This window comes from Lepisosteus oculatus, chromosome 23, assembly GCF_040954835.1.
Source record: "Lepisosteus oculatus isolate fLepOcu1 chromosome 23, fLepOcu1.hap2, whole genome shotgun sequence".
NCBI lineage: Eukaryota > Metazoa > Chordata > Actinopteri > Semionotiformes > Lepisosteidae > Lepisosteus > Lepisosteus oculatus.
In genome coordinates, this window is record NC_090718.1 from 3,812,889 (window position 1) to 3,839,491 (window position 26,603).

Consider the following 26,603-nt stretch of genomic DNA (forward strand, 5'->3'; position numbering starts at 1 on the left):
GGTGGGGAGAGGCAGTCGGGGAAACACATGATGTCTGTGATTCACTCCAGCGACTCAGTTGTCTGCCAAAATATTCAGAGAATGACCGAAATGGAAAGATTTGGATTCAATCAAAAACATTGTTGTTAAAGACTGGAGAAAAACTCTCTGCTCCCTTTGTGTTGTTCTGCCTCTCCTCTCCTACTGTGTTAACCGTGTGTATTTATTACTGAGGGATTCTCTGTGATCTCCTCTCCTCTCACCGTGACTTACGTCTTAAAACATATTTATATGGTTAAAACATAAAGGAAAAACCATAGGATTATGCCAGAATTAACTGTATATAGTAACTACAGTTTTTTTCAAAAATTGTGTTAATCTCTCTATGATTGAGGTATGTTTTACAAAATACAGATGAACCAATTAGATAAACCATGTTTAAATTACTACACTCATTGCCTTTGCTGTTCTGTTGTGTTTATTGCTTGGAGATTCTGTTATCTTCACTCCCTGTGTCTCCTGTCCTGTTGTGTGTGTTTATTACTGAGGGATTCTCTGTGATCACCTCTCACTGTGTCTCCCGTCCTCTCGTGTGTGTTTATTACTGAGGGATTCTTTGTGATCTTCTCTCCCTGTCTCCTGGTCTATTGTGGTTGTGTAGTATTGTGGGTTTTATTGTTTCTGGACTTGGTAATCAACATGAAAACAGACTGAGTGAAGTATGCACCACATAGGTGACCGAAGAGATTGAAAGACTTAAGACTCAGGCAGACAGAAAGCAGCAGAGATGGGTTGGGAGGCTGAGACATTGGCAGACTGTAAACACAGAATGAGGGACAGACTGAGAAGCAGACAGCGAGACATTCCTGGGGCAAGTTAGGGCCACAGACTGGGAGACAGACAGAGCCCAAATGAAACAGAGTGAGAGGCCGACACACAGGCAGGAGAGCAGACAGGCAGAGTGACAGACAAGGACAAATCGAGAGACAGGCACACACAGAAATCCAGAGGTTTGCACATTAGCTTTTGGGCCCCAGCAGTTTGACAGTTTTAGAGGGAAAATGAAAGACACTGCCAAAGAAAACACTTCCATCTGAAAATTATTCGTATCACCTTTTATTCCAGAGTTTATGTACAACACATAAAAATACTGTATATCCTCCATGTAATTACTACTATAATTACTAATATAGTGAACCCACAGTCTCTATACAACGCGGTCACAGGCTTTGTGTGTTAGTGGATTTGCAAATCAAAGATTGTTTTAATTCGGGTAATCTAAAACCCCTCCCATATTAGACAGCATTCAGGATCATTTTTCCTATCTGGGGGAGAAACGAGGAAAGCATTTATTTCTGTCGATATTTATTTTTGTGTCCTCCGGGTCTCAAGACTTGTATAACATTCCCTGTCCCCTACTTTGTAACTCGTCCTATCTGTGATCTTCGGGATCTGCCCCAAAAACCCAAAGCCAACTGCAAAAAAACAACAATTCAGTCACTTTCTCTTAACAGGGATCGAAAAAAACCACATGATGCTTTTTAAAAGGTCAATGAACCCAAACGCTGGGATTTGAGCTCTTGAGGGCCTTCTTAAGAAACACCTAAAGAAGTGTGTTTCCCGGAGAAAGGCAAGCACTAGGTGCTGCAGAGATTAATTACCTACAGTATATAGCCTGGACACAAATCTCCCAGCTCTCTTTAATTTCCATTTTGTTCCCCAAAAAAATAATACTTTTAGTAATCCTTCCGGATCTGGTTTTAAAAGCCTGGTGGTTTATAGTTACTCACAGTAGACATACCATATGTGCTTGTATGTTTATTGATTTATCTGTTTAAAAAAGATAAATCTGTCCGTTTGTACCCTGTTATGCACCACCAGCAGAACAGATTGTAATCTACAATTCCCAGATTGTCACTGCGGGGAATCATCTGCTGAAGGGATTGTGGGAATCAAAGTTTGTTTTTTTTTAATCTCTGAAAGGCGTGTTTATGACTAATACTTCAGAGCTTTCCATGTCCAAATAGTACCTCCCATTTCAAACCCTAAGAGAGTGATAACTGGCAAATCTAAGCACATCACTCTAGCACCCCAGAGTAATTACTATCCACCTACTGCTGCAGGCCCTGAATAGTGATCACAAGCCCCAGTCTATTATAGACACAGTCCTTCAGTGTTTGTGCTTACTCCATTGTGTGCCTGGGGCTGTAGCCCAGTTGTATCTTGTCCGAGTCAAGCACTGCTTGTGACTGTGACTGTTTTTACTTCCTGCATCTTGAACTTGACACCAGTACTTGACACCAGTAGGGCAAGTGGCAGCACTGCATCACTGGAGCTGGAACAGAGGTGAAGAGGAAGTTTATTAAAGATACATGCAGTAACTTTACTGAGATGCTACGGACTTTCTCTCTCCCTCGGTCTCTCTCTGTCCTTTTCTGTCGCTTTCTACTTTACACCTCCACCACTCTCTAGTTCTCTCTCCATCTTGTCCTCCCCGGTCTCCATCTCTCTTCCTACCACTTTATCTCCACTCCCCCTCTCTCGCCCTCCTCTCTGTTTCTTTCTTTCTCCCTCTCGACTTCTCTCGCTGTACCTCTCCGGGTGGTCTCTTCTGCGCAGGTCTCCCGGCTGCGGCCGGGGCGGTACTCTGCGGACACGCACACTCTGTGCCGCGCCCCCTCCCGCAGGCCGCGCAGGAAGACCGTCCGCGTGTGGCCGGGCAGCCTCAGCGAGGTCACTTCCTGTCCGCTCCCCGTCAGGTGGCGCACCCGGTACTGCGTCACGTCCTGTCTGCCTGGAGGCTCCGCCCACGAAGCCGTCATGGAGGAGGAAGTGATGTCGGTCAGCATGAGGTGTGTAGGTGGAGTAAATCTCTCTTATTTGGTTAATTGGGAAGGAAACAAATGTTGAAGAGGGAATTAATGGTTCTGTGGTTACAGTTCATCATTTATATTATTGCTACTGTTAATGGATAAAGAATGAAAGAGGCATAGAGATATGAGCAAGTCAATTTGTTACTCAATTTATGTCATTAAACATTCAATTTCTTTCCTAATTACTAGATTATCTTTACATTCTTTATTACCAGTCAGTGTCTTGGCTCTCAGGGAAATGGGAGCTGTGCTTCCTTCATGGTAGTGGGCGGTGACAGTGATGAGGTAATCGGTGTCGGGGGTCAGAGAGGTCAGCCACACTCCTCTCCGAGACCCCGAAACCTTCAGAGACCGAGGTTTGAGCCCTGACCCCGGCGCTCCATAGATGAGGTGATAGTGGGAGAGTGAGGGAGTTGAAGGGGGGAGGGAGAGGTACAGCGAACGGGAGCCTCTTTTGATTGCTGAGATCCCTGAGACAGATGGAGACAACAGTGGAGACGTCAGAGAGGCAGAGGTGGAAGGGGGCTGACTGACTAACTGGACGCTACGAAAGAATGAACAATTGACTGAAAGAGAATGTGTGAAAAGGGAACAGAGGCTGAATTGTATTAAGAAGGAATTGAACAGTGATAAAGCAAATAAAAAAGAAAAACAAAATAGGAAGACAGAGATTAGTATGGGCTTGACTGTATTATAATGGACCCTAGAGGTACACCTAACAGTGAAATTAATACAGACCCTAGAAACACACCTAACACAAAGATAATTTAATTCTTGAGACACAACATAGAGATATTAATACAGATCCTAATAGATCACTTGAGAGTCATCTATAGGAGAGGTTAATAAATACACTAGATTTATACCCTAGAGACACTTCTCACACACACAGAGATTAATACAGACTCCAATATTGACCCTAGAGACACTTCTCACACACAGAGATTAATACAGACCCTAACATAGACCCCAGAGACACTCCTAACACACACAGATACTAATATAGACCCTAAGCAAACATCTAAAAACAGACATCTAAAAAATATCTCTTTAAAAAGCTAATTAAACCTGTCAGAGTGTAGGCTGAGGTGGTGATGTTAACAAACAGTGGCTTTTGCCTGCGGGAGGTGGTCAAATTCCACAAGGTGGCGCTGTGGGTCTCTCTCCCCAACTCTTGTCTCCAGAGAGCTCGCTCTCTCCACTTGTGGTTCGCCTGCACCATCAGGAAGGGGTGCTTCAAGGGAGCGAGGGCAACAGGGGGCCAGGAGACGGGCAGGGAGGTGGGCTGAGGGTGGGAGATGGCGAGAGAGGGAGAGACGGAAGGCACTGATCCTGACAAAGAAAGGAGACTGGTTTTATTTATCCATGTGGAATGTAAATGACTCTGCAGAACGGTTGCTCTTTGGGTGGGACTCATTCCCACCTGTGTCTGAACACTGTTAACAAAACACCTAGATGGAGAAATGTGAAGCCTAAAGTGCAAGTTACCCAATGCAGACTCAGGTGTTTCTGTTGACTAGTCACGTAGATCTTTATATCCATGAGGGGATCCCATTAAAATATGAAACAAAATGTCAGGATATCTATTTAGAAGTTCAGAATTTGAAGGAACTGAGTCTCTTTAGTCTGAAGGGAGTATCCCACACTGACAGGCTGAAGGAACTGAGTCTCTTTAGTCTGAAGAGAGTGTCATTAGTTAAATGGAGGAAAGAAAGGTTTCTCTCTGAAAGCACAATCTGACAAACTGTTTACTGCGTTGCCGAACTCCTTTCAATACCAAATGGAGTTTCAATTGACGGATTGATATTCTGTGGTCGAAAATGTCAGTAATGTCGTTACCGGAGTTTAGTTGAAGCCGTTATACAGATCGGCACTCACATGTAAGAACTATTGCTCCTTGGACCACAGCCCCTCAACCCAGGATCTAACTACTTCTTTGCAATCAATCTTTTCTCCAAAATGCATGCTCAGCACTAATGTGAGTCATTGCTTTAGTGTACATTACAATATGAAGCAATGCGCTGCAGTAGGCTACTTTCTAGTATAGTATAAAGGGTTATACTAATATACAATTCTACAATACGTTAATTATTGATGCTGTTTACTGTAATAAACAACAATAATGTAAGATGTTTAATATATTAATGCAACCATCACTTCCTTACCAGTGATCATGTGACACAGTTGCCCGGCCAGCTCTGGGATATTCTGGGGGTCTGCAAAGATGGACCCCCCCTCGCTGGAGACCTCTGAGACCCCACGACCTCCGTGCCCCGAGATCACCATTAGGACTCTGACCCCCAGCTCCTTCTTCAGGGCTTGGGCGGGGCTGATGACATCATCGGTGGAGTGGCCATCCGTCAGCCAGAGAAGGACCTGACTGTCGGTCTGTCTGTCCACCTGGCGGAATACTGTCTGGGCCCACCTGAAAGTGAGAGGCATAACCATTATAATACTGATCCTCACCATCAACAAAGTAATATAATCTGCAATGATGTGTCCAGTCAGTCAGGGTCACTGTGCTGTAGTGTCCAGTCAGTCAGTCAGTGGCCCTGTGCTGTAGTGTCCAGTCAGTCAGTCAGTGGCCCTGTGCTGTAGTGTCCAGTCAGTCAGTCAGGGTCACTGTGCTGTAGTGTCCAGTCAGTCAGTCAGTGTCACTGTGCTGTAGTGTCCAGTCAGTCAGTGTTACTGTGCTGTAGTGTCCAGTCAGTCAGGGTCACTGTGCTGTAGTGTCCAGTCAGTCAGTGTTACTGTGCTGTAGTGTCCAGTCAGTCAGTCAGGGTCACTGTGCTGTAGTGTCCAGTCAGTCAGGGTCACTGCACTGTCCTTCTCTGTCTCTCACCGGAAAGCCTGCCCAGCATTGCTGTCTCCAAAGCGCTGCTGTAGCTGCCCTGGTAAGCTTTCCCAGGTAGCCCTGTGCTGCCCAAAGGGCCACACCAGCTGTGGATCCTCACTAACCGAGACGAGAGCCGCCTGAGTCGGGCCCCAGTTCAGTCGCCCGGACAGCCGGGACAGAAGGAGCAGGAAGTGGCGATACTCCCAGGGTGTGACGCTGCCTGAGCTGTCCAGCAGGACCAGGAGAGAGATCCGGAGTGGGGAGTTCTCACAGGAGAGAGAGGGAGAGAAAGATTCTGAGGGAGAGTGGGAATACAGATGCACAGACTAGACATTAGAGTACATGAACTGAACAAGCTGATTATTTTCACAGCGTTGGCGAGGGGGGCTGGCAAGGACAGGCTCGATCTTGAGACAGGGCACTGGGAGTAGGTATACGTGTAGGTATGGCTCTCAGGACGCACCCCCAAGAGCTATAACTCACACTTTATTGGCCTATACAATTTCTTGCATTAGGAATGTGTCTTCTCTCAGACCCCAGCTTGCTCTCCATGAGACAGGGAGAGAAGCTGGGGGTCAGAGCGCAGGGTCAGCGATTTATACGGCGCCCCTGGAGCAGCTGGGGTTCAGGGCCTCGCTCAGGGGCCCAACGGAGTAGGATTCCTACTCTGCCGGCCGCGGGATACGAACCGGCAACCTTGTCTGTCTATGAATGTAGCTGTCTATGGATTGATCTGTGTCTATATATCTGTCTGAGGATGTTTTTGTCTATCTGTTGGTGTCTATCTGTCTCTCTTTCCATCTGTCTGTGGCTCTGTCCTTATATCTGTCTGTCAAATCGGTGTGGACTCCGGGAATCCCAGAGTTAAGAGTTTGTAAAGGTCTTCTTTCTCTCATGATTAATGTCACCAAGCCTTCAGCTAAAGCTCCCCACACTCCCTCTCTGCCTCGCCTCGCCGGCTCAGTTTCTCTAACCCCGCCCGGCGCAGCCCTGTGGACATGGGGGGAGACGCGGGGAAAATGTATTCTTCAGCAGGCCCCCTCGGCTGCAGGAGACATACCAGCCAGGCAGGCAGGCAGGCAGGCAGAGCAGATCTTTCGCCTGCAGGTGATCCTTCAGCCCCGCTCTGTCACTCCAAACATCTGTCAGACTGCTCGTTACATAACCCACACAGCCTAATCCCCTCAGCCAGAGAGCATCTGGATCGAGTTAAACCGCAATAAACTCTCCGGCGCGCGCTCGTGCTCTCTCTGTCAGCTCGACTAGGTGTCACTGCGTAACAATTTCTACATATGCTGCTGTTTCCATCTGCAGCTGCCCAGCAGTCTCCATGCTTTTATTTCTTAGAGCTGGTAGCAGCAGCAGCACCATACAACAATATAGTACTAGTATTTCTGCTACAACCACTATTATTAATAGGAATGATAATTGTATCATTAGCATTTGTTACGGATTAGTAGACATTTTAGACTGTTATACATACAGCATCACGGTAGATTGTGCTTATACCGTTTAATATGATTCAGCACTCCGCAGTGTAGTGTTCTGATTTATATATGTACTGTAATGTCCAGTTAGGCTGCACTGTACTGTATTTAAACTACAACGGATGTTCTTGTGCTGTATAGACATGACTATTTAAGCACCCTATTTAACTGCACGACTAAGGTGAGAAGCCGGTCTTACCTGTGTGCTCAGTGATGGCTATCGCAGAGGCCAAGACACCGCTGACAAGCAAAGTGGTGAGACGGCACACCCACAGCCTGGCCGTGTGTCTCATCACTGCGCTCAGTGCACGGGGCACTGTGCACAGCCCTCTGACTCTCCACGCACAGAGGAGGAGGGAGGGAGAGAGGGAGAGAGGGGCAGGGAGGAGGGCTTGGCGGGAGAGATGGACAGATGGGGGGGGGGGGGGATGGAAGCAGAGGAGGAGACTGAGAAAGGAGGAGTGAGAGGGTGAGAGAGAGGGAAAAACAGGGAGAGAGGGAAGGAGAGGAGGAAACGGGGAGAGATGGAGACACAGGGAGATGAAAGAGGGAAGGAGAAGAGAGGCAGAGAATTCAGGAAAGAGAGAGAGAGGGTGAAGCAGAAATCCTGTTTTTGTTGGTTTTGTTAATTGCTGAATTATTTTGATTTTTTTTCCTCGTCCTTTTCGATCCTTTTAACTTCGCCCATCCCACCACACACACACACACTCTCTTTCTCCCTGTGGATTGAGGGATGTGCTGTGTCTTGTGAGGTATGTGTTTCTAGGGGGTGCAGGTGTCCAGTCGCTGTATTTTTAGAAAACAAAATGAAAGATGGTATGTAGTAGCACATTCCACACTGTGTGATGAGATAAAAAAAGAGGAATCAGGAGGGGCAGTTGCATTAAATTATCACTGACTGACTGAACACTACAGCACAGTGACCCTGACTGACTGGACACTACAGCACAGAGTCACTGACTGACTGGACACGACAGCACAGAGACACTGACTGACTGGACACTACAGCACAGTGACACTGACTGACTGACTGGACAGTACAGCACAGCAACACTGACTGACTGGACACTACAGCACAGCAACACTGACTGACTGGACACTACAGCACAGTGACCCTGACTGACTGGACACTACAGCACAGCAACACTGACTGACTGAACGCTACAGAATAATAATTTCTGAAATTGATATGCAACCACTTTACACATGGGATCTGTCCCACGGCATATATGTTATGGGCACACAGAATATTTTTCCACAAATTACTTTACTATGTTCTGTCAATCATGTTCACATTATTGATCTCTGTAAGCATTGGTTCCCAGCAAGATGTACTGTATAACAATTGTCAGGATTAATGAGAGCAATTGAAGTGGCAACTGAGTTCTCTATAGTATTGCTTCACAACCGAGCACAGGTCCACTCCACTGCACATTCTTGTCAAATCAATATGACATTTATTTCTTTTTTTAAATTGACCATTTCAAGGACACACAGAGTCTGTTTCACGTCAGTCTGGCCCAACAACCCGGGTTCAAGTTAAATCAGACCTCTTCAGGCACATGACTAAACGTCTCCATCTAGTGGTCATTTAATTTGAATATTGACTTCATGAAATAATGCAAGGGAACAAGTAATAGGTTTATTCCATGCTGAAAAAAAGAAGAAAGAGGACACAACGTTTCGGCCGTGGAGCCTTCTTCAGGTGTCAAAACAGAAAATAGAAAATAGCCACCTGAAGAAGGCTCCACGGCCGAAACGTTGTGTTCTCTTTCTTCTTTTTTTCAGCATGGGATAAACCTATTACTTGTTCCCTTGCAGCCTACGCATGCTGACGCAGCTCCCCACCTTCATGAAATAATGCCAAAAAGGCTTATGCCACACTGAAAAGTACAAAGAAATACACGTTTTGGTTGTTAAGCCTTCTTCCGGGGTCAACGATAAATTCGTTTTATTCTAAAAATCTCCCTCTTTTTTTCTTCTTTGTAGTGATGTCGTATTGTTGACCGTCCTGTTGCACGCTCTTGTTCGGAAATGGACGCTTCTGCATCTCATAAGAATGTAAAATTTAAAAGGCGTTACAACTGAGAGGGGGCTCTTTGGCTGGTCAAGCCCTTTTAGTTGTTATTAGTGAAATAACCAATGTGGGAGGAGCCCAGACACAAACCTCAAGGGCATTACTATGCAGCTCGTTCCATACTCCTGCAGCCCTTTGTGTAAAGAAGACAACTATTTTCTGTTTTAAATGGCCTCTGCTTCGTGCTTCGTTGTGGAAATCTCCATTTTCTGATTCTGACAATTCTCCCGTGTGGAGAGTTTGGTGAGGTCTTTGAAGCTTATGAAAGTGGAATTAGCCTTTATTCAAAGTCATTCCATTCTATTCTGTGATTCAGGTTTGAGAGTTATAACTGCTTTTAAGCTATTTGTATGTTTTATTCTTTATTAAGTCCGTGCCTGCTGGGTTCTATTTTACTCCCCACCTATAGGTGAATTGTAATTTACATTAATTACTCACTGGTTATCATTTCTATAATTAATTATCAGAGGGTAATGCGTGTAAATGGATAGGTGTTTTTTTTCCTGATATAGGAGAAAATAGAAGAAACAATTAAACTGGATTGAAACTGGTTCTCTGGGTCATGAACCTCTCTTGTACAGCCAGTAATAATAATAAATAATAAACTTTATTTTATATAGCGCCTTTAAAGGTGGCTTCTCCAAACGCTTTACAGGATGACAATAACAATACATAAGAAGACTACAACAATAAATAAGAATAATACACAAGATAAGACACAATTACAATTACTTCCTGATTTGGAAATGGTAATAATAATAATAATAATAATAATAATAATAATTGCTTACACTTATATACCGCTTTTCTGGAAACTCCACTCAAAGCACTTTACAGGTAATGGGGATCCCCTCCACCACCCCCAGTGTGCAGCCCCACCTGTATGATACGACGGCAGCCATAGTGCGCCAGAACGCTCACCACACATCAGCTCTAAGTGGGGAGGAGAGCAGAGTAATGAAGCCAATTCACAGATGGGGATTAATTCATAGGAGGATTATTGGTAAGGGGCAATGGGAAATTAGGCCAGGACACTGGGGTTACAGCCCTACTATTTTCGAGAAGCTCCCTGGGATTTGTAATGACCAGAGAGAATCAGGACCTCGGTTTTACGTCTCATCCAATGGACGGCGCCTGTTTACAGTATAGTGTCTTTGGCACTATACTGGGGCATTAGGACTGTGGCTCTTCATTTACATTAGGGGGTTTGACAACGCAATTTCGTGTCTTCATACCCTCTAGTCACAGGTCATTTATGAATATTTATATTAAAGCACGACGAGTCCCAGTAGGGACGGTGAAATCCCCTGAAACTCCCTTCAAATTTCCGAATTTCGCTGCTGCCTGCTGATTGGTGACACCGGAAAGCAGGAAAGCTGAGACACTGCTTCGCAATTGGCTAGAAAACTTCTTCCGGCTGCACCAATCAAAGCGAGCCGTGACTCTTGAAAAGCGCGGCTGCAGCACACTATTTTTTTATTGCTGGGAGTTTTCGTTGAGCAGCTGAAAAACACACAAGATGAGCGGCAGAGGAAAGACCGGCGGTAAGGCCAGAGCCAAGGCCAAGACTCGCTCTTCCAGGGCCGGACTGCAGTTCCCTGTGGGCCGTGTCCACCGGCTGCTGCGCAAGGGAAACTATGCCGAGCGGGTCGGCGCCGGAGCCCCGGTGTATCTGGCCGCGGTGCTGGAGTACCTGACCGCCGAGATCCTGGAGCTGGCTGGCAACGCCGCCCGGGACAACAAGAAGACCCGCATCATCCCCCGGCACCTGCAGCTGGCCGTCCGCAACGACGAGGAGCTGAACAAGCTGCTGGGCGGCGTGACCATCGCGCAGGGCGGCGTGCTGCCCAACATCCAGGCGGTGCTGCTGCCCAAGAAGACCGAGAAGCCGGCCAAGAGCAAGTAAACAGCCCGGCAGAGACCTCCGACTGACCCGAAAAACAAAGGCTCTTTTAAGAGCCACCCACAGCCTCTTCAAATGAGCGAGTTCTTGTTTTTATTAATATGAGTGCAATATTTATACACGGGTCGAAGCACGTGTGTTTTCCCCCTGAGGTTTTAGCCCAAAGGCTCTTTTAAGAGCCACCCACAGCCTCTTGAAAAAGAGCGATTTCTATTTTTATTCATGTAATGGCGATATTTGTGAATATGTCGTAGCACGTGTTTTTCTTTCCCTGAGGTTTTAGCAGTGATGTCTGTGGCTCAGAATCACAGCCGCTGTGTGGACGAGCGATTTCTGTTGCGCTCGCAATACAGTTCATACAATCATTTTCTTTGTTCAGTTCGCCCAAGTAGATTTCCCCTTTTAATTATAAACGAGCAGAGCAGATCAAACCGGGTGCCTTATTGTACTTGTAATGGGGGTTAGAAGATTGTTCTTTTCATTCACATTATTCTATCATATTTAGATTATTTTATAACGAGCTTTTAACACCGAGCTGTCAAGTTAAACCAAAATCGGGGTCCCTCAGCACAACACTCCTTCCCTGAGTCACAGGATGCCCTTTTACACTATAACAGATATTCTATTTAACCTCGTTCTAGTAAATTATACTATTTCATGATTTAATGGAAGTATATTCTTGTCCTGGATTATTATAGTTAAAAGAAATCAAGGTCCTTGACAGGTTATTGATTTCTAGGTATAAAAAAGCCTTTATACTTTGATTTGATCAAACAAAGAAGATCGGAGAGGGTGTATGAACTGCGCGCTCCTTCTCAAAGTATCCAATCAGCGAGAGGCTCCCGGGGCCCTTCAGCCAATCAGGACGGGGCTGCCTGCGCATATAAACCCGAGTGCGGGCTGCTGCTCTCAGTACAGTGCTGATTGTGAAGAGCAGCGAGGAAGATGGCGAGAACCAAGCAGACCGCTCGCAAGTCCACCGGCGGCAAGGCGCCCAGGAAGCAGCTGGCCACCAAGGCTGCCCGCAAGAGCGCCCCCGCCACCGGCGGCGTGAAGAAGCCCCACCGCTACAGGCCCGGCACCGTGGCTCTGCGGGAGATCCGCCGCTACCAGAAGTCCACCGAGCTGCTGATCCGCAAGCTGCCTTTCCAGCGCCTGGTGAGAGAGATCGCCCAGGACTTCAAGACCGACCTGCGCTTCCAGAGCTCCGCCGTCATGGCTCTGCAGGAGGCCAGCGAGGCTTACCTGGTGGGGCTCTTCGAGGACACCAACCTGTGCGCCATCCACGCCAAGAGGGTGACCATCATGCCCAAAGACATCCAGCTGGCCCGCCGCATCCGCGGGGAGCGCGCTTAGACACGGACCGCCTGCTGCAGCATCTTTTCCCTTGAACACAAAGGCTCTTTTAAGAGCCACCACAACACTCGAGAGGGTTACATCATTCCATTAGTCTGTAGGAGGCACAATTCTTGTTTGGTTAGCTGATAAGTGTAACCCGTACCGAGAAGCGGTTTTCTGCCCCTCGTGTAAAAGCCCATTCGTGCACGACTGCACTGCTGCAGTACACCAGCGACACACGTCACCCCTTTTGCTCTACATCTACTTTTATAGATGTATCAAAATTTGAAAGTGTTTAAATTCTAAAATTTAATTCTTAATGATACAAGAACGACTGGCATTAAACCCCTTACACTACTGTTTATTTTCTGAATTCGGTGTCGGTTCACAATTAAGCAACAGCACGCTTACTGGTCCCTCCACCGCTCTTCATTTCACCCCAGAAGAAGCGTTTATACTGCAGGACAGATCTGTGAGGACCACTGCTCACTAGCCATGAACCTCAGTACACGTGATAGAGATGACACGATTTAAGAACGTTTCTACAGTTTCTTTAGGAGGAACATTTTTTTAAGCGTCTTAAAAGACGTCCTTATTTAAAACATTTTTGGACTATTTAACAGCTGGATTTTTTATTCAATGATACAAAAGGGGTGGAGAATGAAATATGTACTGCTACAACGATGAATGCCTTTTGTCAGTTGTTCATGACCCCCATACACAGGAGCACACTACATTTTCCTTTCCGAATTCTGTGTTTTTGTGTTGAGCGCGGAATTAGATTGGTCTAAATCTACACGAGAATATTACAGCACCGCTGTAAACATTGAATACTCGAGGTCTGTCCTCTCCGGCGCTGCTGTGGTGGAGAGCTCTCCGGCAGGGAAGAGGTTCCTGTGCAGTCTGGGCTGCTGCTGCGGTCGGAGAGGAGGCGGGCTCGTGTGTCAGCGCGCCTCCTGTCTCAAGCAGGTCCGCTCTCAGGCTTGAAAAGAGAAGCGCCGCGGCTGCAGCCCAGCAGTGTGTGTTGTGTCACTAACTGATAACTTGAAGATGTCTGGAAGAGGCAAAGGCGGAAAGGGACTCGGGAAAGGAGGCGCTAAGCGTCACCGCAAGGTTCTCCGCGACAACATCCAGGGAATCACCAAGCCCGCCATCCGCCGCCTGGCTCGCCGTGGGGGAGTGAAGCGGATCTCCGGGCTGATCTACGAGGAGACCCGCGGGGTGCTGAAGGTGTTCCTGGAGAACGTCATCCGCGACGCCGTCACCTACACCGAGCACGCCAAGAGGAAGACCGTCACCGCCATGGACGTGGTGTACGCGCTGAAGCGCCAGGGCCGCACCCTGTACGGCTTCGGCGGCTAAACAGGAGCGGAGCTTCACTGCCGGACCGGACCCCGACGTATCAACCCAAAGGCTCTTTTAAGAGCCACCCACCTTTTCAGAAAAGAGTTGAAATATTTGTGCTGGCCTGTGGAATGAAGTTATAAACTCCGGCTCGAAATGTAATCATAAGTCGGGTTGCTTATCCTACCTTAATACGCAGTACAGAGCGAGTTGTATATGAATCTGGCTGCTAATGGAGAACTTTACTTGATGAAACGCGTTTTTCTGCCCATAGTTTTCATCCCCATTAGTCGCATTGCTGCATGCTTTGCGTTTCTTTCATTTAAGACATTTTCATCTTTAGAGCGCTCATTAGACGTGTTCGAAATGGTAGGAAATTGCAGTAAGGTCATGGGAACCGACTGGGGTTCAGCTACTAAACGTTTTTGTTTCCCACGCACGCTTTATGGGTTTTAAGAAAGGAAGCGGGCTGCTCAGCTCTGTGCGGGAGGAATTCCACTTAATTAGCCCTTCTCATTACATTCATTCTGTAGAAGGGGTTAGTCTGAAGGTTCCGTGAGCTCAGACTAATTTGAAAGCGGTGTCAAAGCTCAAAAGTGTTGCTATACAAAGCTGTTGGTTGCTCAAGAGTGATTTTAAGGGTGCCTAGAATATCACCAAGAGTCCTTTTGACTCTAGGTTTGCACAAATCGCACATTTTACGCCGATCACATTTTTTTCTAGGGTAGGGGACATAAGCGGAATGAGAGCGGGATTTCAAAAAATCTGCACGTAATGCGTAAACGGATCACACGGCCCTTTGTTCCTGAGTGCTCGGGCGGAGGGGAGAGAGAGGCGCCCGGTGACAGAGCGAGCGGCTCAGGCGCTCAGACGTTTGAATTTCATTGGCGCAGAGCGCAGCCAATAGGAGAGCAGCTCTCTCGCTGACCAATGAGCCGCCTTCTGAGCTGTGCGAGCTGATTTGCATGCGGCCGCTATAAATGGGGGGGTGTAGGGCACCGGAGCTCTCATACTTGTTCTCACAGAGTGCAGTTTGTGAAGATGCCTGAACCAGCGAAATCCGCTCCCAAGAAGGGCTCCAAGAAAGCCGTGACCAAGACGGCCGGCAAGGGCGGCAAGAAGCGCAGAAAGACCAGGAAGGAGAGCTACGCCATCTACGTGTACAAGGTGCTGAAGCAGGTGCACCCGGACACCGGCATCTCGTCGAAGGCCATGGGCATCATGAACTCGTTCGTCAGCGACATCTTCGAGCGCATCGCCGGCGAGGCCTCCCGCCTGGCGCACTACAACAAGCGCTCCACCATCACCTCCCGGGAGATCCAGACCGCCGTGCGCCTGCTGCTGCCCGGAGAGCTGGCCAAGCACGCCGTGTCCGAGGGCACCAAGGCCGTCACCAAGTACACCAGCTCCAAGTAAACCCGGCCCGCCCGTCCCGGATCAGCGAACCCAAAGGCTCTTTTAAGAGCCACCCACAGAGTCCGTAAAAGAGCAATCATGATTTCGTTCTTATTGCTTCAAACCCCTGTTTTCGAGGCTTTTATGGCCCCCAAGTGTGCAATCACATTCACACCTTGCTTGAATTTGTTATCAGTATACCTAATTCAGTGTGATTATAGACATAAATGACTTTTTCACATGGAGGTCTCTGCCTTCGATGCTTCTAATAGGCGACTGTTGGGAATCAGTTATACGGCATTTCAGTCTCAAAGCATTGAAACTAGATTTCCATGAGCTTTATTATTTGTTTCACACATGATCAAGGATAGAACTTGTTTTTATGAATCGGACCCATTCCCAGAACAGCCTGTGGTTGTTCCCGAGTGTTTGCTCCATTATCCTGCAACTCTTTGGGTAAGGAAATGTTTCCTTTGCTCGATTCAAATGCACCTTGAGTTAAGTCATACACAGCTCATACTCTCTCCCCTTCTAAAGGAGTCTTGAGAACAACCCTCAGCTTTTATCATCAGCTATTGCTTTTCAGACATTCTAAAAAATGTCAATACGACGTCCCTTGTGATCAAGTGCCTTGCGGATTATGAAGCTGTACCACGCCTTGGTTGCAGCCTTTGTAGTTTAATTTACCGGTCGTTTTCATTGTCCGAATGACAACAAAAAGCCTGAGGACCATTTCAGGCTCCACTTCTCTGCCTGGGCTGTTTTTTTCATGTCAGGACAATTTCATTCGGTTCTCCAGTGTGTGCTGATTTTCCATTTGGCCTCTTTTAAAAATCTCAACAGCCTTATAAGACCTTAAATACATGCATTCCAGCAATTCCACTATATTCTAATAGGGGATTTGGACATTTATCAAGAAATAAATAAGTGGTACTTTTACGAAACTGGCCTAGTCCTTTCTTAGAAGCATCGCTTCCTGGAGTGTGTTACTGACGCTGCCCAAAGAGCCGAATAAATCATTTATTTTAATATTGCAGACGTCCTTTTTATCGTGATAGCTCACCACCAGACTTGACAGTATTTCTTGCACACGATTCTTATTTTTAGCGGTGTTAAAAATTAATATATGTTTGCACTACACGACAAAGTGCCGGATGAGCACCGCCTTTCGAGTGCTCTGTTGTCGGATTTGGGGCATTTCTGTCGAAACTACCGCACAGACTCTGCTGAAGCTGAAGCACTTTTGAAGGTCGGGGGGTTTTCTCTGTACCCGATGTCTTTTGTCGGCGGTTCTGTTTATGGGTAACGATTATTGAGGAGTTTTGTGCGGGGAGAAAACACAAGTGCGAGCGGGCTGTGCGGAGCGGAGCTGCAGCAGCAGCAGCGGTTGAGTCTCCACGGTTCTCATGCGGCCTTGAAGTTCCGCCTGCGCGCGGAGCCGCAGACAGTCCGACAGCAGACAGAGACGCAGCGATGGCAGAAGAAGTCGCTCCGGCCCCCGCCGCCGCGCCGGCCAAGGCGCCCAAGAAGAAGAGCGCCGCCAAGCCCAAGAAAGCGGGCCCCAGCGTGGGAGAGCTCATCCTGCAGGCCGTGTCCGCCTCCAAGGAGCGGAGCGGCGTGTCCCTGGCCGCCCTGAAGAAGTCCCTGGCGGCCGGCGGCTACGACGTGGAGAAGAACAACTCCCGCGTCAAGCTGGCCATCAAGAGCCTGGTGACCAAGGGCACCCTGGTGCAGACCAAGGGCACCGGCGCCTCGGGCTCCTTCAAGCTCAACAAGAAGCAGGCGGAGACCAAGACCAAGCCCGTGAAGAAAGCCGCCGCCGCCGCCAAAGCCAAGAAGCCGGCGGCCAAGAAACCCGCAGCGGCTAAGAAGCCAGCGGCCGCCAAGAAGTCGCCCAAGAAGGCGTCGACCAAGAAGCCAGCGGCCGCCAAGAAGTCGCCCAAGAAAGCCGCGAAGCCCGCAGCGGCCAAGAAGGCGACCAAGAGCCCCAAGAAGGCCAAGAAGCCAGCGGCGCCTAAGAAGGCGAAGAGCCCGAAGAAAGCCAAGGCAGCGAAGCCCAAGGTGGCCAAACCCAAGACGGCCAAAGCTAAGAAAGCGGCTCCCAAGAAGAAGTGAGCGATCGACCCTCGAGTTAATTTCCTACAAACCCAAAGGCTCTTCTAAGAGCCACCAGCCCTTCCGAGAGAGAGCGCAGACTTTCCCTTTTCACCGCTTGAAAGCGCCGGTTCGCTCGATAGGGGGGAGACATAATTATTTTACACAATGGGGGGGATTGAGTTGTAGTTTTTAATAATGATACTGAAATGCGATACTGGGTAAAATGTACAAATGTAAATATTCTAAATACTATTGTAGAGAGTGGGTGCGCAGAGGAGGTGTAGAATAACGTTAAATAAACGTCCTGATCTCCATTGTACAGCGCTGTGACTCCTTACATCTCTTCATTTAATGAATTTAGTTGAGGTGAAATGTTACATTGTTACATTGCACGGGGGTTTTCATTAGTGTGTGACTTGCAATTCGTGACTGCTAGTCTCGCAGCTATAGCGGACATGTGAAAAGGCGTAACGTGACAGATGTGTCACTCTAATAGCGACAATGGTTACTTTTCAATATCGAGCCCTCGCAGGCGGGTGATCCAGATTCTTATGGGAGTTGAGCTTAATTCCACTCAAGGTAGCGTGGTTACTGAGAGTCAGACGGTGGTGAAATTCACTAAAATATACATTTTTTAAAGCATGAAAATGACCGATTAAGCAATGTGTTTTTGCACATTATCTGTTGTAGTTTTGCTAATCGCCTGTTGTCTCTTTCTTTTCTTATGCAACTGTATTGTTTTTTTTTTACCACTTACCGTCCGAGAGCTAGCCAAATAGCATTTCGCTATTCCATTTACCTGTGTATGAGAATAATGATGATAAGCTTGAAATTGAAAAACTAATTTGTCCTCACTCGGCAGCAGAGCCGCGCTCTTTGTTCAGAGTCCGAATTTCCCTCCTGCCTGTTGATTGGTGGAGACCGAGAGCGCTGCCTGGCAGCACTGATCTCTGATTGGGTGGAGAGCTTGTTCCCGTCCATCCAATCACGTTCAGCCGCGACTCTTCAAAAGCGGGGCGGCAGACAAGTTGTGATCATTGTTAGCAGTTTTCTTCAGACAAGCTTGACAGTGCAAGATGAGCGGCAGAGGAAAGACCGGCGGTAAGGCCAGAGCCAAGGCCAAGACTCGCTCTTCCAGGGCCGGACTGCAGTTCCCTGTGGGCCGTGTCCACCGGCTGCTGCGCAAGGGAAACTATGCCGAGCGGGTCGGCGCCGGAGCCCCGGTGTATCTGGCCGCGGTGCTGGAGTACCTGACCGCCGAGATCCTGGAGCTGGCTGGCAACGCCGCCCGGGACAACAAGAAGACCCGCATCATCCCCCGGCACCTGCAGCTGGCCGTCCGCAACGACGAGGAGCTGAACAAGCTGCTGGGCGGCGTGACCATCGCGCAGGGCGGCGTGCTGCCCAACATCCAGGCGGTGCTGCTGCCCAAGAAGACCGAGAAGCCGGCCAAGAGCAAGTAAACAGCCCGGCAGAGACCTCCGACTGACCCGAAAAACAAAGGCTCTTTTAAGAGCCACCCACAGCCTCTTCAAATGAGCGAGTTCTTGTTTTTATTAATATGAGTGCAATATTTATACACGGGTCGAAGCACGTGTGTTTTCCCCCTGAGGTTTTAGCCCAAAGGCTCTTTTAAGAGCCACCCACAGCCTCTTGAAAAAGAGCGATTTCTATTTTTATTCATGTAATGGCGATATTTGTGAATATGTCGTAGCACGTGTTTTTCTTTCCCTGAGGTTTTAGCAGTGATGTCTGTGGCTCAGAATCACAGCCGCTGTGTGGACGAGCGATTTCTGTTGCGCTCGCAATACAGTTCATACAATCATTTTCTTTGTTCAGTTCGCCCAAGTAGATTTCCCCTTTTAATTATAAACGAGCAGAGCAGATCAAACCGGGTGCCTTATTGTACTTGTAATGGGGGTTAGAAGATTGTTCTTTTCATTCACATTATTCTATCATATTTAGATTATTTTATAACGAGCTTTTAACACCGAGCTGTCAAGTTAAACCAAAATCGGGGTCCCTCAGCACAACACTCCTTCCCTGAGTCACAGGATGCCCTTTTACACTATAACAGATATTCTATTTAACCTCGTTCTAGTAAATTATACTATTTCATGATTTAATGGAAGTATATTCTTGTCCTGGATTATTATAGTTAAAAGAAATCAAGGTCCTTGACAGGTTATTGATTTCTAGGTATAAAAAAGCCTTTATACTTTGATTTGATCAAACAAAGAAGATCGGAGAGGGTGTATGAACTGCGCGCTCCTTCTCAAAGTATCCAATCAGCGAGAGGCTCCCGGGGCCCTTCAGCCAATCAGGACGGGGCTGCCTGCGCATATAAACCCGAGTGCGGGCTGCTGCTCTCAGTACAGTGCTGATTGTGAAGAGCAGCGAGGAAGATGGCGAGAACCAAGCAGACCGCTCGCAAGTCCACCGGCGGCAAGGCGCCCAGGAAGCAGCTGGCCACCAAGGCTGCCCGCAAGAGCGCCCCCGCCACCGGCGGCGTGAAGAAGCCCCACCGCTACAGGCCCGGCACCGTGGCTCTGCGGGAGATCCGCCGCTACCAGAAGTCCACCGAGCTGCTGATCCGCAAGCTGCCTTTCCAGCGCCTGGTGAGAGAGATCGCCCAGGACTTCAAGACCGACCTGCGCTTCCAGAGCTCCGCCGTCATGGCTCTGCAGGAGGCCAGCGAGGCTTACCTGGTGGGGCTCTTCGAGGACACCAACCTGTGCGCCATCCACGCCAAGAGGGTGACCATCATGCCCAAAGACATCCAGCTGGCCCGCCGCATCCGCGGGGAGCGCGCTTAGACACGGACCGCCTGCTGCAGCATCTTTTCCCTTGAACACAAAGGCTCTTTTAAGAGCCACCACAACACTCGAGAGGGTTACATCATTCCATTAGTCTGTAGGAGGCACAATTCTTGTTTGGTTAGCTGATAAGTGTAACCCGTACCGAGAAGCGGTTTTCTGCCCCTCGTGTAAAAGCCCATTCGTGCACGACTGCACTGCTGCAGTACACCAGCGACACACGTCACCCCTTTTGCTCTACATCTACTTTTATAGATGTATCAAAATTTGAAAGTGTTTAAATTCTAAAATTTAATTCTTAATGATACAAGAACGACTGGCATTAAACCCCTTACACTACTGTTTATTTTCTGAATTCGGTGTCGGTTCACAATTAAGCAACAGCACGCTTACTGGTCCCTCCACCGCTCTTCATTTCACCCCAGAAGAAGCGTTTATACTGCAGGACAGATCTGTGAGGACCACTGCTCACTAGCCATGAACCTCAGTACACGTGATAGAGATGACACGATTTAAGAACGTTTCTACAGTTTCTTTAGGAGGAACATTTTTTTAAGCGTCTTAAAAGACGTCCTTATTTAAAACATTTTTGGACTATTTAACAGCTGGATTTTTTATTCAATGATACAAAAGGGGTGGAGAATGAAATATGTACTGCTACAACGATGAATGCCTTTTGTCAGTTGTTCATGACCCCCATACACAGGAGCACACTACATTTTCCTTTCCGAATTCTGTGTTTTTGTGTTGAGCGCGGAATTAGATTGGTCTAAATCTACACGAGAATATTACAGCACCGCTGTAAACATTGAATACTCGAGGTCTGTCCTCTCCGGCGCTGCTGTGGTGGAGAGCTCTCCGGCAGGGAAGAGGTTCCTGTGCAGTCTGGGCTGCTGCTGCGGTCGGAGAGGAGGCGGGCTCGTGTGTCAGCGCGCCTCCTGTCTCAAGCAGGTCCGCTCTCAGGCTTGAAAAGAGAAGCGCCGCGGCTGCAGCCCAGCAGTGTGTGTCGTGTCACTAACTGATAACTTGAAGATGTCTGGAAGAGGCAAAGGCGGAAAGGGACTCGGGAAAGGAGGCGCTAAGCGTCACCGCAAGGTTCTCCGCGACAACATCCAGGGAATCACCAAGCCCGCCATCCGCCGCCTGGCTCGCCGTGGGGGAGTGAAGCGGATCTCCGGGCTGATCTACGAGGAGACCCGCGGGGTGCTGAAGGTGTTCCTGGAGAACGTCATCCGCGACGCCGTCACCTACACCGAGCACGCCAAGAGGAAGACCGTCACCGCCATGGACGTGGTGTACGCGCTGAAGCGCCAGGGCCGCACCCTGTACGGCTTCGGCGGCTAAACAGGAGCGGAGCTTCACTGCCGGACCGGACCCCGACGTATCAACCCAAAGGCTCTTTTAAGAGCCACCCACCTTTTCAGAAAAGAGTTGAAATATTTGTGCTGGCCTGTGGAATGAAGTTATAAACTCCGGCTCGAAATGTAATCATAAGTCGGGTTGCTTATCCTACCTTAATACGCAGTACAGAGCGAGTTGTATATGAATCTGGCTGCTAATGGAGAACTTTACTTGATGAAACGCGTTTTTCTGCCCATAGTTTTCATCCCCATTAGTCGCATTGCTGCATGCTTTGCGTTTCTTTCATTTAAGACATTTTCATCTTTAGAGCGCTCATTAGACGTGTTCGAAATGGTAGGAAATTGCAGTAAGGTCATGGGAACCGACTGGGGTTCAGCTACTAAACGTTTTTGTTTCCCACGCACGCTTTATGGGTTTTAAGAAAGGAAGCGGGCTGCTCAGCTCTGTGCGGGAGGAATTCCACTTAATTAGCCCTTCTCATTACATTCATTCTGTAGAAGGGGTTAGTCTGAAGGTTCCGTGAGCTCAGACTAATTTGAAAGCGGTGTCAAAGCTCAAAAGTGTTGCTATACAAAGCTGTTGGTTGCTCAAGAGTGATTTTAAGGGTGCCTAGAATATCACCAAGAGTCCTTTTGACTCTAGGTTTGCACAAATCGCACATTTTACGCCGATCACATTTTTTTCTAGGGTAGGGGACATAAGCGGAATGAGAGCGGGATTTCAAAAAATCTGCACGTAATGCGTAAACGGATCACACGGCCCTTTGTTCCTGAGTGCTCGGGCGGAGGGGAGAGAGAGGCGCCCGGTGACAGAGCGAGCGGCTCAGGCGCTCAGACGTTTGAATTTCATTGGCGCAGAGCGCAGCCAATAGGAGAGCAGCTCTCTCGCTGACCAATGAGCCGCCTTCTGAGCTGTGCGAGCTGATTTGCATGCGGCCGCTATAAATGGGGGGGTGTAGGGCACCGGAGCTCTCATACTTGTTCTCACAGAGTGCAGTTTGTGAAGATGCCTGAACCAGCGAAATCCGCTCCCAAGAAGGGCTCCAAGAAAGCCGTGACCAAGACGGCCGGCAAGGGCGGCAAGAAGCGCAGAAAGACCAGGAAGGAGAGCTACGCCATCTACGTGTACAAGGTGCTGAAGCAGGTGCACCCGGACACCGGCATCTCGTCGAAGGCCATGGGCATCATGAACTCGTTCGTCAGCGACATCTTCGAGCGCATCGCCGGCGAGGCCTCCCGCCTGGCGCACTACAACAAGCGCTCCACCATCACCTCCCGGGAGATCCAGACCGCCGTGCGCCTGCTGCTGCCCGGAGAGCTGGCCAAGCACGCCGTGTCCGAGGGCACCAAGGCCGTCACCAAGTACACCAGCTCCAAGTAAACCCGGCCCGCCCGTCCCGGATCAGCGAACCCAAAGGCTCTTTTAAGAGCCACCCACAGAGTCCGTAAAAGAGCAATCATGATTTCGTTCTTATTGCTTCAAACCCCTGTTTTCGAGGCTTTTATGGCCCCCAAGTGTGCAATCACATTCACACCTTGCTTGAATTTGTTATCAGTATACCTAATTCAGTGTGATTATAGACATAAATGACTTTTTCACATGGAGGTCTCTGCCTTCGATGCTTCTAATAGGCGACTGTTGGGAATCAGTTATACGGCATTTCAGTCTCAAAGCATTGAAACTAGATTTCCATGAGCTTTATTATTTGTTTCACACATGATCAAGGATAGAACTTGTTTTTATGAATCGGACCCATTCCCAGAACAGCCTGTGGTTGTTCCCGAGTGTTTGCTCCATTATCCTGCAACTCTTTGGGTAAGGAAATGTTTCCTTTGCTCGATTCAAATGCACCTTGAGTTAAGTCATACACAGCTCATACTCTCTCCCCTTCTAAAGGAGTCTTGAGAACAACCCTCAGCTTTTATCATCAGCTATTGCTTTTCAGACATTCTAAAAAATGTCAATACGACGTCCCTTGTGATCAAGTGCCTTGCGGATTATGAAGCTGTACCACGCCTTGGTTGCAGCCTTTGTAGTTTAATTTACCGGTCGTTTTCATTGTCCGAATGACAACAAAAAGCCTGAGGACCATTTCAGGCTCCACTTCTCTGCCTGGGCTGTTTTTTTCATGTCAGGACAATTTCATTCGGTTCTCCAGTGTGTGCTGATTTTCCATTTGGCCTCTTTTAAAAATCTCAACAGCCTTATAAGACCTTAAATACATGCATTCCAGCAATTCCACTATATTCTAATAGGGGATTTGGACATTTATCAAGAAATAAATAAGTGGTACTTTTACGAAACTGGCCTAGTCCTTTCTTAGAAGCATCGCTTCCTGGAGTGTGTTACTGACGCTGCCCAAAGAGCCGAATAAATCATTTATTTTAATATTGCAGACGTCCTTTTTATCGTGATAGCTCACCACCAGACTTGACAGTATTTCTTGCACACGATTCTTATTTTTAGCGGTGTTAAAAATTAATATATGTTTGCACTACACGACAAAGTGCCGGATGAGCACCGCCTTTCGAGTGCTCTGTTGTCGGATTTGGGGCATTTCTGTCGAAACTACCGCACAGACTCTGCTGAAGCTGAAGCACTTTTGAAGGTCGGGGGGTTTTCTCTGTACCCGATGTCTTTTGTCGGCGGTTCTGTTTATGGGTAACGATTATTGAGGAGTTTTGTGCGGGGAGAAAACACAAGTGCGAGCGGGCTGTGCGGAGCGGAGCTGCAGCAGCAGCAGCGGTTGAGTCTCCACGGTTCTCATGCGGCCTTGAAGTTCCGCCTGCGCGCGGAGCCGCAGACAGTCCGACAGCAGACAGAGACGCAGCGATGGCAGAAGAAGTCGCTCCGGCCCCCGCCGCCGCGCCGGCCAAGGCGCCCAAGAAGAAGAGCGCCGCCAAGCCCAAGAAAGCGGGCCCCAGCGTGGGAGAGCTCATCCTGCAGGCCGTGTCCGCCTCCAAGGAGCGGAGCGGCGTGTCCCTGGCCGCCCTGAAGAAGTCCCTGGCGGCCGGCGGCTACGACGTGGAGAAGAACAACTCCCGCGTCAAGCTGGCCATCAAGAGCCTGGTGACCAAGGGCACCCTGGTGCAGACCAAGGGCACCGGCGCCTCGGGCTCCTTCAAGCTCAACAAGAAGCAGGCGGAGACCAAGACCAAGCCCGTGAAGAAAGCCGCCGCCGCCGCCAAAGCCAAGAAGCCGGCGGCCAAGAAACCCGCAGCGGCTAAGAAGCCAGCGGCCGCCAAGAAGTCGCCCAAGAAGGCGTCGACCAAGAAGCCAGCGGCCGCCAAGAAGTCGCCCAAGAAAGCCGCGAAGCCCGCAGCGGCCAAGAAGGCGACCAAGAGCCCCAAGAAGGCCAAGAAGCCAGCGGCGCCTAAGAAGGCGAAGAGCCCGAAGAAAGCCAAGGCAGCAAAGCCCAAGGTGGCCAAACCCAAGACGGCCAAAGCTAAGAAAGCGGCTCCCAAGAAGAAGTGAGCGATCGACCCTCGAGTTAATTTCCTACAAACCCAAAGGCTCTTCTAAGAGCCACCAGCCCTTCCGAGAGAGAGCGCAGACTTTCCCTTTTCACCGCTTGAAAGCGCCGGTTCGCTCGATAGGGGGGAGACATAATTATTTTACACAATGGGGGGGATTGAGTTGTAGTTTTTAATAATGATACTGAAATGCGATACTGGGTAAAATGTACAAATGTAAATATTCTAAATACTATTGTAGAGAGTGGGTGCGCAGAGGAGGTGTAGAATAACGTTAAATAAACGTCCTGATCTCCATTGTACAGCGCTGTGACTCCTTACATCTCTTCATTTAATGAATTTAGTTGAGGTGAAATGTTACATTGTTACATTGCACGGGGGTTTTCATTAGTGTGTGACTTGCAATTCGTGACTGCTAGTCTCGCAGCTATAGCGGACATGTGAAAAGGCGTAACGTGACAGATGTGTCACTCTAATAGCGACAATGGTTACTTTTCAATATCGAGCCCTCGCAGGCGGGTGATCCAGATTCTTATGGGAGTTGAGCTTAATTCCACTCAAGGTAGCGTGGTTACTGAGAGTCAGACGGTGGTGAAATTCACTAAAATATACATTTTTTAAAGCATGAAAATGACCGATTAAGCAATGTGTTTTTGCACATTATCTGTTGTAGTTTTGCTAATCGCCTGTTGTCTCTTTCTTTTCTTATGCAACTGTATTGTTTTTTTTTTACCACTTACCGTCCGAGAGCTAGCCAAATAGCATTTCGCTATTCCATTTACCTGTGTATGAGAATAATGATGATAAGCTTGAAATTGAAAAACTAATTTGTCCTCACTCGGCAGCAGAGCCGCGCTCTTTGTTCAGAGTCCGAATTTCCCTCCTGCCTGTTGATTGGTGGAGACCGAGAGCGCTGCCTGGCAGCACTGATCTCTGATTGGGTGGAGAGCTTGTTCCCGTCCATCCAATCACGTTCAGCCGCGACTCTTCAAAAGCGGGGCGGCAGACAAGTTGTGATCATTGTTAGCAGTTTTCTTCAGACAAGCTTGACAGTGCAAGATGAGCGGCAGAGGAAAGACCGGCGGTAAGGCCAGAGCCAAGGCCAAGACTCGCTCTTCCAGGGCCGGACTGCAGTTCCCTGTGGGCCGTGTCCACCGGCTGCTGCGCAAGGGAAACTATGCCGAGCGGGTCGGCGCCGGAGCCCCGGTGTATCTGGCCGCGGTGCTGGAGTACCTGACCGCCGAGATCCTGGAGCTGGCTGGCAACGCCGCCCGGGACAACAAGAAGACCCGCATCATCCCCCGGCACCTGCAGCTGGCCGTCCGCAACGACGAGGAGCTTAACAAGCTGCTGGGCGGCGTGACCATCGCGCAGGGCGGCGTGCTGCCCAACATCCAGGCGGTGCTGCTACCCAAGAAGACCGAGAAGCCGGTCAAGAGCAAGTAAACAGCCCGGCAGAGACCTCCGACTGACCCCGAACCCAAAGGCTCTTTTAAGAGCCACACACAGCCACTTGAAAAAGAGCGATTTCTGTTGTTTTCATAATATAATTGCAATATTCGCAAATAGGTCTGAGCACGTGTTTTTCTTTCCCTGAGGTTTTAGCAGTGATGTCTGTGGCTC

General features: G+C 48.7%; 9 protein-coding genes and 1 pseudogene across 9 annotated transcripts; 9 read left to right on the plus strand and 1 right to left on the minus strand.

Moving 5' to 3' along the window:
- Window positions 1–1,088: 1,088 nt before the first annotated feature.
- On the minus strand, window positions 1,089–7,530 carry LOC107075716 (von Willebrand factor A domain-containing protein 1-like). Its single transcript, XM_015337842.2, has 7 exons — window positions 7,375–7,530; window positions 5,695–5,983; window positions 5,018–5,277; window positions 3,921–4,184; window positions 3,065–3,322; window positions 2,573–2,854; window positions 1,089–2,314 (listed from the first exon to the last, which is right to left on the minus strand). The coding sequence occupies exons 1-7, from the start codon at window positions 7,466–7,468 to the stop codon at window positions 2,241–2,243; spliced, it is 1,521 nt and encodes a 506-aa protein (XP_015193328.2). The 5' UTR covers window positions 7,469–7,530; the 3' UTR covers window positions 1,089–2,240.
- Window positions 7,531–10,765: 3,235 nt separating this feature from the next.
- Window positions 10,766–11,215, plus strand: LOC138224715 (histone H2A-like). The gene has a single exon (XM_069182746.1). The coding sequence runs from the start codon at window positions 10,772–10,774 to the stop codon at window positions 11,156–11,158; it is 387 nt and encodes a 128-aa protein (XP_069038847.1). The 5' UTR covers window positions 10,766–10,771; the 3' UTR covers window positions 11,159–11,215.
- Window positions 11,216–12,100: 885 nt separating this feature from the next.
- On the plus strand, window positions 12,101–12,511 carry LOC138224891 (histone H3). Its single transcript, XM_069183063.1, has one exon. It carries the CDS (start codon window positions 12,101–12,103, stop codon window positions 12,509–12,511), a length of 411 nt encoding a protein of 136 aa, XP_069039164.1.
- Window positions 12,512–13,501: 990 nt separating this feature from the next.
- Window positions 13,502–13,923, plus strand: LOC138224691 (histone H4). The gene has a single exon (XM_069182686.1). The coding sequence runs from the start codon at window positions 13,544–13,546 to the stop codon at window positions 13,853–13,855; it is 312 nt and encodes a 103-aa protein (XP_069038787.1). The 5' UTR covers window positions 13,502–13,543; the 3' UTR covers window positions 13,856–13,923.
- Window positions 13,924–14,878: 955 nt separating this feature from the next.
- Window positions 14,879–15,319, plus strand: LOC138224644 (histone H2B 1/2). Its single transcript, XM_069182620.1, has one exon. The coding sequence runs from the start codon at window positions 14,879–14,881 to the stop codon at window positions 15,251–15,253; it is 375 nt and encodes a 124-aa protein (XP_069038721.1). The 3' UTR covers window positions 15,254–15,319.
- Window positions 15,320–16,587: 1,268 nt separating this feature from the next.
- Window positions 16,588–17,484, plus strand: LOC138224579 (histone H1-like). The gene has a single exon (XM_069182501.1). The coding sequence runs from the start codon at window positions 16,706–16,708 to the stop codon at window positions 17,345–17,347; it is 642 nt and encodes a 213-aa protein (XP_069038602.1). The 5' UTR covers window positions 16,588–16,705; the 3' UTR covers window positions 17,348–17,484.
- An 869-nt stretch (window positions 17,485–18,353) lies between these two features.
- Window positions 18,354–26,441, plus strand: LOC138224656 (histone H2AX-like; annotated as a pseudogene).
- On the plus strand, window positions 21,035–21,557 carry LOC138224683 (histone H4). The gene has a single exon (XM_069182681.1). It carries the CDS (start codon window positions 21,178–21,180, stop codon window positions 21,487–21,489), a length of 312 nt encoding a protein of 103 aa, XP_069038782.1. The 5' UTR covers window positions 21,035–21,177; the 3' UTR covers window positions 21,490–21,557.
- Window positions 22,513–22,951, plus strand: LOC138224662 (histone H2B 1/2). Its single transcript, XM_069182642.1, has one exon. The coding sequence runs from the start codon at window positions 22,513–22,515 to the stop codon at window positions 22,885–22,887; it is 375 nt and encodes a 124-aa protein (XP_069038743.1). The 3' UTR covers window positions 22,888–22,951.
- LOC138224614 (histone H1-like) lies at window positions 24,216–25,120 on the plus strand. Its single transcript, XM_069182560.1, has one exon. It carries the CDS (start codon window positions 24,340–24,342, stop codon window positions 24,979–24,981), a length of 642 nt encoding a protein of 213 aa, XP_069038661.1. The 5' UTR covers window positions 24,216–24,339; the 3' UTR covers window positions 24,982–25,120.
- Window positions 26,442–26,603: the final 162 nt, after the last annotated feature.

Coding starts and splice junctions, on each gene's coding strand:
- LOC138224662 (XM_069182642.1), top strand. CDS start 22,513: ATGCCTGAACCAGCGAAATCCGCTCCCAAGAAGGGCTCCAAGAAAGCC.
- LOC138224891 (XM_069183063.1), top strand. CDS start 12,101: ATGGCGAGAACCAAGCAGACCGCTCGCAAGTCCACCGGCGGCAAGGCG.
- LOC138224691 (XM_069182686.1), top strand. CDS start 13,544: ATGTCTGGAAGAGGCAAAGGCGGAAAGGGACTCGGGAAAGGAGGCGCT.
- LOC138224715 (XM_069182746.1), top strand. CDS start 10,772: ATGAGCGGCAGAGGAAAGACCGGCGGTAAGGCCAGAGCCAAGGCCAAG.
- LOC138224644 (XM_069182620.1), top strand. CDS start 14,879: ATGCCTGAACCAGCGAAATCCGCTCCCAAGAAGGGCTCCAAGAAAGCC.
- LOC138224614 (XM_069182560.1), top strand. CDS start 24,340: ATGGCAGAAGAAGTCGCTCCGGCCCCCGCCGCCGCGCCGGCCAAGGCG.
- LOC138224683 (XM_069182681.1), top strand. CDS start 21,178: ATGTCTGGAAGAGGCAAAGGCGGAAAGGGACTCGGGAAAGGAGGCGCT.
- LOC138224579 (XM_069182501.1), top strand. CDS start 16,706: ATGGCAGAAGAAGTCGCTCCGGCCCCCGCCGCCGCGCCGGCCAAGGCG.
- LOC107075716 (XM_015337842.2), bottom strand. CDS start 7,468: ATGAGACACACGGCCAGGCTGTGGGTGTGCCGTCTCACCACTTTGCTT. Junction 2,855..3,064: donor GAGAGCCAAGACACTGACTG/GTAATAAAGAAT, acceptor TAACCAAATAAG/AGAGATTTACTCCACCTACA. Junction 2,315..2,572: donor AGAAGAGACCACCCGGAGAG/GTACAGCGAGAG, acceptor CCTCTGTTCCAG/CTCCAGTGATGCAGTGCTGC.